Source organism: Sinocyclocheilus anshuiensis, unplaced genomic scaffold (assembly GCF_001515605.1).
Source record: "Sinocyclocheilus anshuiensis isolate Anshui unplaced genomic scaffold, SAMN03320099.WGS_v1.1 scaffold2233, whole genome shotgun sequence".
Taxonomy (NCBI): Eukaryota; Metazoa; Chordata; class Actinopteri; order Cypriniformes; family Cyprinidae; genus Sinocyclocheilus; species Sinocyclocheilus anshuiensis.
Window position 1 is genome coordinate 40,134 of NW_015551120.1, and position 11,413 is coordinate 51,546.

Sequence of the window (11,413 nt, forward strand, 5' to 3'; positions counted from 1 at the left end):
CAATCCCAATCCCAATGAAGACAAAAAAAACTTTCATTTTCTGGTTGTCACTCTCATTAAGTTACAATTTTCATCTGCTCAAGCAGAACGTTAATGTCATCTTGCGTTTCAGCAAGGTATCTCTGGCTAAAACTAACATTAAAGTTAGTGCGTACATGCACTAACATGGTGGCCCTCTGTGTCCAAAGTTTTTTCAAAAACATCGAGGGATTTCAAGGTTTTCACACTAACAGCTGTCATTGTAAGAGAGTGAGCAGCTCCGTTTGTTTGTCCGAGGGAGCACCAGTAACTAAGGGGGCTTGCTGATAGGTCAATTGCTTCTGTTTTAGAACACTTGATTATCTAATCAAAATAACAAAATATGTTAGTCACACTAGCAAAAGCGCAGCACCAGGTCACATCTAGGACAACACACAGGTATCACACACACCATGTGGAATGGATTTTTGCCGATAGCCGATAGTTCTGGCAATCAACTATCGGTGCAGATTAATCAATCGATCAATCGGTCGATCTCTAATGGCTGACATAGGAAAATTGGGTAGCATTTGATTCGGTATGCCGCTCCGAATCTAACGTGATCAATCTTATGATTTTTTGTCAAACTGTTCAGAAATTATAAACAAAAAAAGTTATTTTTTTATATATCTTTTGACCAGTAGGTGACGCTGTGTTGAAACTACTCATGTGCCCTCAGGTCATGCTTGGTATAACACATACCAAGTTTGGTCAGAATAGGTAAAGCATTGCGAAGATAAAGCCTCATGTCCATTTTTGCAAGAATTTCGTCAAATTTGTTACATTAGTTACAAGATTGGTTTGGTCTATCAGAAATCTTTTTATAACTTTTTGTCAGCATTGTCTGAATGTAATCTGAGCCAATTTTGGTGAAAATTTAACAAACCGTCTAGGACGAGTTTGGAAAAGTAGATTTTTCTCAAAATTCTGAAAATCCTGACTCGAAGAAATTTTAATTTTGGTATGTATTCGACTCGACCTGAGCCAAGGAATCAGAGGAATAAAGAATTTTTACAGTTCAAAAATTATTAGCAGAAATATGAGTACAAGTTTGGCCTATGGTGGCACTACATAGTTTGAGATAGAGACTCGAAATTTGCTATGGTTAATATTGAGACTGTCCTCTGTGTGCCAAATTACATAACTTTCCTGCAAGCGGTTCTATGGGCTGCCATAGACTTACAGAGTGTCCCACCAGTTGTTATGCGATTGTGGAACACAATGCAAAATCAACAAAATGCATAATTGGCCATTTTAATGCATAATTAGTCATTTTGCCACAAAATAGAAACTACAGTTTTTCCCTTATGTCATTAGACTACAAATGTTGCACTTGATGGCAAATCCTTCTGTCATCTATGGCATTCTTGATTTCAGGAACATTTTTACTATTAAAAACACAAATTCTTGATATATCAAAAATGCCATAAACAGCAGAAATTAAATTCTTGATATCAAAAATTTTATTCCAAATAGCAGAAACTGTTATTGATATCTGCAACTGAATTTTCAGATGTATTCAATTATGTCATACTTTTGCAAGCAGATTTGACTTTGTAGGATATTAATTTTTAATATCAACAATTCAGTTTTCACTAGATAAAATGCTCATTTTTGATATCAGAAATTGAATTTATACAAAAGATTGGTGGATCGGTACATCCATACTTGTAATATCATTTGTAATTTTAGGATTATATCTCAAGCACTGGTTGATTATGCTTGATTCTCTAATGATGAATGATCTTTCTGACCTGTAATGCTTCCTGTGGCATGTCATCCAACATTATGTAAGAACGTTTACGTCTTTCACGACTAATGTACCGGAAGTGGAGCTCCAGGGCTGGGTGAGTCATCTCCACGTTCTATAAGATGTAAAGAGAGAGTGTGAAACTAAGACAAAGATGCTCTATCATCTTATAGATCCTTATGAAGAGAAAATATGTCATCTGACCTCCACCGTGCAGGTGGCCTCAGTGGTCATGACATCTTGCAAACTGTCTAGTTCCACTCGTTTTTTAACACACCCCTGGTGCATGTCTACCTCCAGCAGGTGACCCTGCCGCACTCGTAGGAAAAGCGGTTCAGAGGGCCTTTTCTGATCTCTCTCCACATCCTCTAAGAGCAGCCCCACCAGCATTGGTCTGCACAGGTCCACTGTTAAAAAAAAGTACAATAATGAAAAAGAGTTCTGGACACAAACTGCACAGGTTATTGGACAATGATGAAATGGAGATGTATCAAGACTTTTAGGTGAGTACCAGAACCAATCTTTTTGTCATTATAAATACATAAACCAATATTTACAGAAACAAAGTAGATCCAAACATTTGGTCCACAACAGTTTTGTCCCACTGCTGGTGTTACTGTGTATGGTAATCGGAGTTGAAGAAGCTACTTTAAAAGTGTAGCTTGCAAATTTGAAGTAGCTAAACAACAGTCAAGCTACTGAAAATAAACAAAAGTAACCAACTACAAGTTACTTAAGAGGACAATATGCTTGAATACACTACTGGTCAAAAGTTTTGGATAAGATTTTTTTCTTTTAATAAAAACTTTTATTCAGCAAGGATGTATTAAACGTTACAAAAGATATCAAATAAATGCCGTTCTTTTAAACTTCTATTTTTCAAAGAATGCTGAAAAAATTAAGTTTCCACAAAACTATTAAGCAGCACAACCGTTTTCAACATTGATAATAAAAAGCAATGTTACTTAAGCACCACATCAGCATATTAGAATAATTGCTGAAGGATCAAGTGGCGCTCAAGACTGTAGTAATGGCTGCTGAAAATTTTGCTTTGCTAAAGGAATAAATTATTTTTAAAAATATATTAAAATAGAAAACAGTTATTTCAAACTGAATAGTTTACAATATTACTGTTTTATTGTATTTTGATCAAATAAATGCAGCCTTGGTGAGCCTAAAAGATAACAAGCCAAAATGTTCAAACAGTAGTGTTCATTAAAAATAAATAAATATATCCAATGATATAATGTAAAAGCTACACTACCATGAAAATAGCTGGAATACATTAGTGAAAACTGATAGTGGATGGTACTATCACAGTTTAAATATCAGTATGTAAAGTATAGTTATCAGTATCAATGTATCCCTAGAAAAAAACACAGACCTCCCCTATCGTCATCTTCTTCTTCTGCTGGTGGTTTTGGGTCAGAGTAGGCCTCAGTTGTAGACTGAGTGTTTCCTAGACTCATCTCAAGAGTAGATTCAGTGTTTGGGGGGCTGTGGCCTGTATACTGCAAGGTGGACTCTGTCTCAGGCTGCAGGTCTGTGCTCTCCATCTCTTCTTTGTCCTCTTCCTCATTCAGTTCAGAGGACAGCAGCGGAGGAGGGAGCAACTCCAGACTGGTTGGAGGTGTGTTAGTTTTAAGCAGGGGGGATGGAGGTGTATAGTGGCACTTGGTGTTCACTTTATTGGTTACACTGTCCACTACTGGGAAAGCTGGGTTGACTGGAGTATCATCAAGATGATGCTGGTAGCGTAGCCAGTCCTCCCCTAACTGCTCTCGAAAACTGTCCATTCTCTCAATGTCCTCCTTATGGGGTAGGACAATATCTGAAGAGAATCAAATATTTCACATGAGATGCGTAGTACATCTGCTTAATAAAAACACAAGCTTGTCAATTCATTTTACTTCGTGATCATTGAAAAGAGTGAACTTTAAAATGCTCTGTGAAGAGAAAAGGGATAGTTCACCCAAAAATGAATATTCGCAAAATCATTTATTCACCATCATGTAATTCCAAACCTGTAGGACTTTCTTCTACTGAACACAAAAGTAGAATTTTTGAAAAATGTTGGTAACCAAACTAGGGATGTCCTGAGCCGAGCCATTTTTTAACTGACCGGTATCGGCTCTCCTCAGTCCAATCCTTATTTTACGTCAGCTGTCATGCATGTCACGGTGTTGCGCAGTAAGTGGCGGTATGCGCCTTTAAGTGGGTTTGCCAACCGCCATTAAAAGGAAAAGAAGACGCATGAGGAAAAAGTGAGGTCTGTTGTAGCACGTAATACATGTTTAAGCTTCTGTGTTCAGTTTATGGTGTTCAGTTCATTTATCGTTTACTTTTATCTGCCATCTGAGACGTTGTTGTTAAAACGCGTTGCTATGGGTTGTCTTGATTCGGACTTGACTGACAGACTTTCATTCTGACAGTGCGAGCTTCATGCTTTCTAACCTTATCTTCACTTTATGTTGCAATTATTCTGCTTATTATACATATAAAATACAATAGGTTTCTATCAAGGTGTCCCATATTCATAATTGTGACCACAAAGTATATTTACAATGTCTACCATTGTACCATGTTTACAGTACATCTGTCAATTGTCTGTATACAGTGTGTGCATATATATATATATATAGAGAGAGAGAGAGAGAGAGAGAGTGAGTATCTTGTAATATATATACACATACATCTTACCAGTGGTGGAAAGAGTACTGAAAAAATATACTCAAGTAAAAGTACCATTACACACACACACACGCGCATGTCTCTTTGCTGAGTCTCTTTGCTCGGTCTCGGTGAATCAGCAGCATCCATAACTGAACGGAACAAAAAGTGTTGAACTTGAAAATTGTTTATGCGCGAGTGCACTTGTTAAATGAAGGCGGATTGTATAAAATGGATAAAAATGCAGTATATTAACGCCACTGGTCATCAATAAGGTGCAGATTTGGTCCTCAATTTGAGTTTCCAACACACTTTTTCACAGCGCTCAAACTCAACAAAAGTCAACAAGTTCAACAAGCAACAACGACTTATCCAAGTGACTGCTGCAGAACGCACGCGAGAGAGAGACGAGGCAGCGCAGATCGCACGTCTCATAAGTGAGTGGGAATTTACCGAACGTGACACTTGTGTGAGTTATCACTGTATGCAATACCCGCAACCTCACACAAAATTTCAGGCCATGTAGATAGGCAAGCATATATACAAATAATTTAGTAAGCAGAAATCCGAAATTTACCATAACATATTAAGTTAGAGGTTACATATATTACTATTACTCTCTGCACAACTCTGTTATCATTGGATTGACTTTAATAACTTTAATGTACTTGAAGTGTGCACCAAACATACATTCCTATAGGAATATACAAGTATCGGATTGGGACTCGGTATCAGCAAATACTCAATATTCAATGACTCGGATCGGGGGCACAAAAAACCTGATCAGGACATCCCTAAACCAAACAATTTTGGTTACCATTTACATTCATTCAAAACAAAACAAACACTGAGAATTTTGTGACAGAATTTTCATTTTTTGGATGAACTATCCCTTTTAAGGCTTGTTCATCACTTAAGTCATGTGTTCATCACCTTGTAAGGCAGACTGCACTCTGACCTCATGGTCTGTGTCACTAGGCTCTGAGATACTGGCTCTCCTCACCTTCACCTTGTTCTGCTAATGGCAAGAATTTGCACTTCATGTCATGCCTCAGATCTTACTAACATTTGTATGGTGGCTTCACATCACTCCATCAACAATCATGTTCATTTAGTTTAGCAGTGTACCACAAAAAATTTTTGGGCAGATATTAAACATGTACTTACTCTGTGTTTCCTCTTTCGAACTCGGGTCACTCCTGATATGCTTACAGTCACACTGTCAGTCATGTCCCCGCCTCCACTGGACACTTCCTGCCCTCCTTGGTCAGGTGCCATATAAACTTGTTGAGAAGTGTGGGAGGTCTGACCAACCAGCTGTCCGGGCTTAGGTAAGATCTGTGGAAAAAATAAATTTAAAAAAATGTCACACGTCACAAAAGCCACAAAACTTATTTGTGTAATTTTGTTATTTTCTACCAATAAATATTTACATTAAATTAAATCTCGAAAATATAGATATATTTATAAATATATATTAAATATATATTATAAATTATATTTCTCATTAAAACAATTTTTTCTTAGGATAAATGTTGAGTTTGGCCAATACGAAACTCACACTACTGTTAATTAACATCTTTCCACCATGTGTCCACATAAAGTTACCTCTTGGGGGGTCACAATTTTAACTCAAGTTATTTGTAATAAAAACTTATTGTAATTGTGCTAACAGATATGTGTCCAACATGGCTAAACATTTTTGGACATTAAAGTTTTTTTTTTAATTTTTTTTTTACATTGTTTACAATATTCGTTACAACATTTATGTTTTTTGTGCAGGTATGCAAGACATTTGAAAAAACAAAAAAATGATTTAGCCCATTATTGTGAATTTTTTTTTAAATTAAATTAATTATACTGTATGAACACTGGGTGTCACTATCACATGCAGTCAGTAAAGCATCATTGACCTAAGTGAATGTCATCTTTGGCCTGTATGAGTGTTAAGAAAGTGTTGGAGAAAAAGCAATGGGGAAGAGAGAAGAAAAAAAGCGAAAAAAAGCACAAAAAAAAAATAATAATAAAAAACCTTGAGTATGTTAAGAAACACAGTCGCACAGTCATTGCTAAGTCACGTGTCATGAGAGTGCTGATGCCATAGACACCAAACTGTTTTTTTGCAAGGTGTTGAGGATAATTTTTTTGCATTTCAGAAGAGCTTCTCGGTCTGAAACACAACAATCAGTAAGGACCTTTTTGAAGCTGTGTCTTTTGCCATTGAACACATGAATTTCATGTAAACGGCTTCATTTTAACAAAAAGGATCTTGAATTTTGCTAATGCCAACAATCCTGGAAAAAAATAAGCAATTTGTAACAAGTCTACCGTCCTTGATTGCAGAATTGTACCACTGTTTTCAAGACTTTGTTGCCATTGACGGACATGAAGCTGTTCTAAATCCTTTTCGATGTAAATGTGGGGAAAAGTACAGAAAATGTGCAGCTGGAACTCATTGAATGCAACATTAATATATTATATAGCAACTTTTTGCTATTTTGCTTTTGTTTTTTGACAGCAAAACTTAGTGCCTACTTCTTTCACACCTGTATGCATTCCTTGGTTTCTGAATAAGCTGTTTGAGTGTTACTATGAGTGTTACTATAATAAAATACAGAGTCCCTTAAAAATGCTTTCATATCAGTGGAAGATTAAAAAACTCCACTGAAATATATTCTATTTATTTATTATTATTATTTTAAAATCACATGATTCATTAAACCAACAGGCATAAATGTGTTTTACGTACCTCACTGTATAATGCACCTTCTGTTTATACTTTCCTTGCACCCTATGTTGTATGTAGTCATTTGCATTGAGCTGGTCACTGCCCTCCTACCTCATAACTTGCACTATATGTCATAAAGCTTAATGTATATACACATAATCTATATTTATTTATATACTCTGTTATTTGCACTTCTGGTTAGATGCTAACTGCATTTCATTGGCTCTGTACTTGTACTCTGCACAGTGACAATAAAGTTGAATCTAATCTAATCTAATCTAATCTAAACATTTGTGATTCGTTGTTAAACGTGATTCATTTAATCTTTTTTTCTTCTTAATTTTTACATCAGTTGTCGTGATTAAACATTCATTAAACACTAAATGTCATTGTGATTGCTGGGCCATGCCTGCCGCCATTTGAAGTTTCCATTTGGTCAGAGGAAGTAAAGCACTTTGTTGCCCACTATTCTGCTGTAATTTAAAAGCAGATTTGCCTCTCACAGTACAGCATGAATCACATGAAAAACAAGGAAGGTGGAATAAAAGGAGGATGGCACAGGAAGTAACATTTGATACCCACCAGCTGATCAGACTGGGACAGAGGGGTGCCATCCAGCTGGAGCTGAAACGCAAGCAGACATTAAGACGTCAGCTTACAACTCTAAAACATCTGCAGAACAGCAAGAAAGAGCTACAAGCAAACATCTCACTATTACTTTTACAAATGACATCAGAAAAAAGGGGGAACTGGCACCTCCCTGTGGTAGCTATGATAAATATGAATACAATCGATGTATATTTAGATATACTGTAGTTGCTCATTTAAAAATTCATTGTAGCAATTCAGACTGCTTCATATTTTTCAATGCCACATCATATAACCTGATCATACTGAACTGTACTGTACAGCTTTAACACGAGGACCAATTAAAATAATGACTTTGAGGATGTGCACCGTTTATTGCTGTTCGCAAACAGAGAAAGACTCACCCCTTGGAAAACAGCTTGTGGAGAGAGGTGGTGGATAGTCGATACCCTGTGTGTCTTCTGAAAATACAAAGGGTTTCCTTCCAAAGTTAACTGAAAAGAGATCAGAAAACAGTCAAGGTGGTATATAGGAAAAGTCAAAAGAAAATCACATCTTCACATCTTGACAAAATCACATTCTTCAGAGGAAAATATTCATATTGCGATTGCAAGATCCAGTTGGCTGAGCTAGAAAACATGGCATTCAAATGTGTCATAATGATCCTCATCAAGCCCAAATTTGTAACTGTGGCATCATAAAAATGCTGAGACTCAAATCTGGGATTGAGGATAATCACTTTTCGATAACTGAAAAAAGCAGTTTAAGCTCAGCATTACTTCTTACTGTATTAAGATTATGAAGGAGGGACAGAGGTGCCAACTGAGAATGCTCCATAAGAAGGTTATAAGCCAGGTCAAGAGACTGAAGTGATGACAACTGCTCCACCCCTGCATTTAGGATAATACATTTAGATTAGATTAACCTTTATTTTTAGTAAACTAACTGTTTATTCAAATTAATGACAGTTCATGAGCTCTGAATACACTCCTCTAAGACCCTCCAGACAATGAGGAGGAATACGCTTGAGCTAAATAGAAAGATAAATCAAACAAAAAGCAACATTTAGGATAGCATGGCAGAATAAAGCAACAAACATAATTGAATGAATTTGGTTAGTTTGTTCTGAAATACCTCTAAGTGTTTGAGGGACTTGAAAGGGAAGATTTTCACAACATACTGTACTTTCACACCAGGAGGACTAACAAGCTGTTTTAAAGACATATATGATCAGATCATTGCAACAACAGCTCAGTGTATTGGATTGGCAAATTATGATGCATTTCAACACAAATAAAAAAGACATACTGTATAAGGATATATTAATCAGGACACTTAGCTGAAGTCAGAAAATCATCTTAATCGAAGATGATATACAAAAATGTAGTACTACTAATTAATATGGAATAAATTTTTTCTCAGACTATCACAATCAAGCTGTACTCCTTAATAAGTTTGTAATGTCATAGACACATCAAAGCATCGTCAGAACCTTCAGTACCTTGAGGGATACTGTCTTCTGCAGCATGTCAAAGAGGAACTGGACTTCCAGCAGGGAGGCAGTGTCCGCTGGGTGGGACGGCAGGGCCAGAAAACCATGCTGATATGTTCTTGAGAGAAGGTGCCGCTCAAAGAGTTGTGTCAGGTGCTGTAAACATCCCACTTGCAGAGTGAGAGTACTGGAACCATCCAGTACGGAGTCACCTATATAGAGAGCAATGAGAACATAAGGCAATGCTAGAGCATGCTAAGCATTCTCAAACATATGCAAAAGTGCTCTCAGATTTTATTGACTTTATCTCTGTCAACGTGCATACACAATCTTTGTGCATTATCTTGCATAGCAGTGTCCACATTTGCAGTTATAAATACGGAGTACATTGCTTTATCCCCATGTCTTCAACATAATGAGAATAGCATTCAATTCTCAACATAGAGCGGAGTTGCACTCAATCCTACTCAATCCAAATCTTGCCAAACTCTAGATGAGTGGCTGTGAACAACTTCTTTGTTACATTATTTGCTGTGTGGATTTTTTTTCCCCCCAGGAACTGGGCCTAGTGAAACTGCTGAAATAAACAATGATAAAATTTAAATACTGATTCTATACCATTATTTCGCAGTAATGTGGCAAGTCTGTGTACAACCGTTGACTGACCGGCCTGAGTGGATGACATCCTAAAAAGGGTGAAACATATTATATTAACAGAAATATTCCAAATTATTGCAGGCAAAAAGGGAATTATTCTAATCTAAATATACATAAATAACATATTTATAATTGCTATGAAGACAGAACATTAATTTGGGTAATAAAATAGTCTTGCAAAAATAGATGTAGGAGAAAAGGAGGGTGGGATACCACAACCAAACATTCCTCACACTGTTCCTCAACTGTAAATACATGCAAGCCGAGGGTCATCTCTTCCTATTTCTGTTATGTTTACAGCTAACTGTGAGAATGCAATATTTATTATTTTCACTATTATAAAATACATAATCACAAACATTCAGGTATCTAGACACCCTCCACATATTTCAATTCTCAATCACAAATTACCTACACTGGCATTTCATTTTCATCTTGTTAACAGAAAACAAAACAAAACTGGCAACTCTTCCTGACGCTCCAATAAGGGTTGGTCAATATCTGTTCTCATGAAATGCGCTAAAACATACCTTATGATCCAAGAAATACGTGACCCTTAGCCTCAAATAACGTTATACCCGGTTTTGAACCGGCATTGGGATTCATGGCATTAATTCAGTTCAATTCCCTTTCACATTTGTTAACATCCTGATAGCAGTCATATGATCTTGTTTCTTAAAGGTACGGCGGCCCGAAGAAGCCAAACAAGTGAATATTTAACTAAGCGCGCCCTCCTACGTCTTTCACATGCACTATAAAACAAACAGAAAGAACATGTATTTTGAAGGTGAGCCGTTTAATGGCATTTATAGAAAATTAATGGGAAATGTTAAATAAACTATCCCTTAAGACTTAAACTGTGATTATTTGTTTATTAATGAAAAATCCTTTTTCTGTGTTAGTTTGCCCTCACTGGTGGATATCACAGTCAAAACTCTTATCTCATTGACAGCTATCTTGACCAGGGATGGATTACTGACCGGGCCAATGGGGCCAGTGCCCAGGGGCCCTTGATTACCAGGAGCCCGGGGGGGCCCTGGGCTTTAAGGTTGCGCGATCCAGTTTGGTACGAAAAACCCATCAACAATGAAAACAAATATTTATTTATGCTTGAATATATGTGTCCCTTAGCCTATACAATGCCTCTTGAACAAGGCTCTTGGTCTATGAGGGCTCTCTGGCACTCCTGTTACTATTGGGCCCTGTAAATATGAAGGCCTCCAAATCTTTTATAGAACCAGGGCTGTAGCTGGGGTATCCGGGGCCCAATGAATGGGCCCCCTTGAAAACGCATTCCAGAAGGAGGGACTCTTCAAGCCTGGGGCCCCTAGAAATGTCTCCACCTTTTGCCCCGCTAGCCGGTAAAGATTAAAAATTTTGGCTAAACTCACTAGGGGGCCACAGAACGTGTTTTTCCATTCCAATGCGCTACTTTTACATTGTTCCCTTTCATGGGAACTTCGAAGACAGTCCTCTAGGGGTCGCTATGGGGAACGCCTCGTCGTGACCC

At 37.2% G+C, this 11,413-nt stretch overlaps 1 protein-coding gene across 1 annotated transcript in view; it reads right to left on the reverse strand.

Moving 5' to 3' along the window:
* LOC107663072 (serine/threonine-protein kinase 11-interacting protein-like) overlaps positions 1-10,579 on the reverse strand; it is a 47,993-nt gene extending 37,414 nt beyond the window's left edge. The window contains exons 1-13 of the mRNA XM_016453224.1: positions 10,434-10,579; positions 9,865-9,932; positions 9,256-9,458; positions 8,889-8,963; positions 8,741-8,784; positions 8,541-8,658; positions 8,159-8,248; positions 7,749-7,790; positions 5,606-5,776; positions 5,372-5,453; positions 3,153-3,599; positions 1,973-2,175; positions 1,773-1,883 (exon numbers count right to left, since the gene is read on the reverse strand). Of these exons, the coding sequence (XP_016308710.1) occupies positions 1,773-1,883; positions 1,973-2,175; positions 3,153-3,599; positions 5,372-5,453; positions 5,606-5,776; positions 7,749-7,790; positions 8,159-8,248; positions 8,541-8,658; positions 8,741-8,784; positions 8,889-8,963; positions 9,256-9,458; positions 9,865-9,931 (1,653 nt within the window). The 5' untranslated portion in view covers position 9,932; positions 10,434-10,579. The remainder of the gene's footprint in view (positions 1-1,772; positions 1,884-1,972; positions 2,176-3,152; positions 3,600-5,371; positions 5,454-5,605; positions 5,777-7,748; positions 7,791-8,158; positions 8,249-8,540; positions 8,659-8,740; positions 8,785-8,888; positions 8,964-9,255; positions 9,459-9,864; positions 9,933-10,433) is intronic.
* Positions 10,580-11,413: the final 834 nt, after the last annotated feature.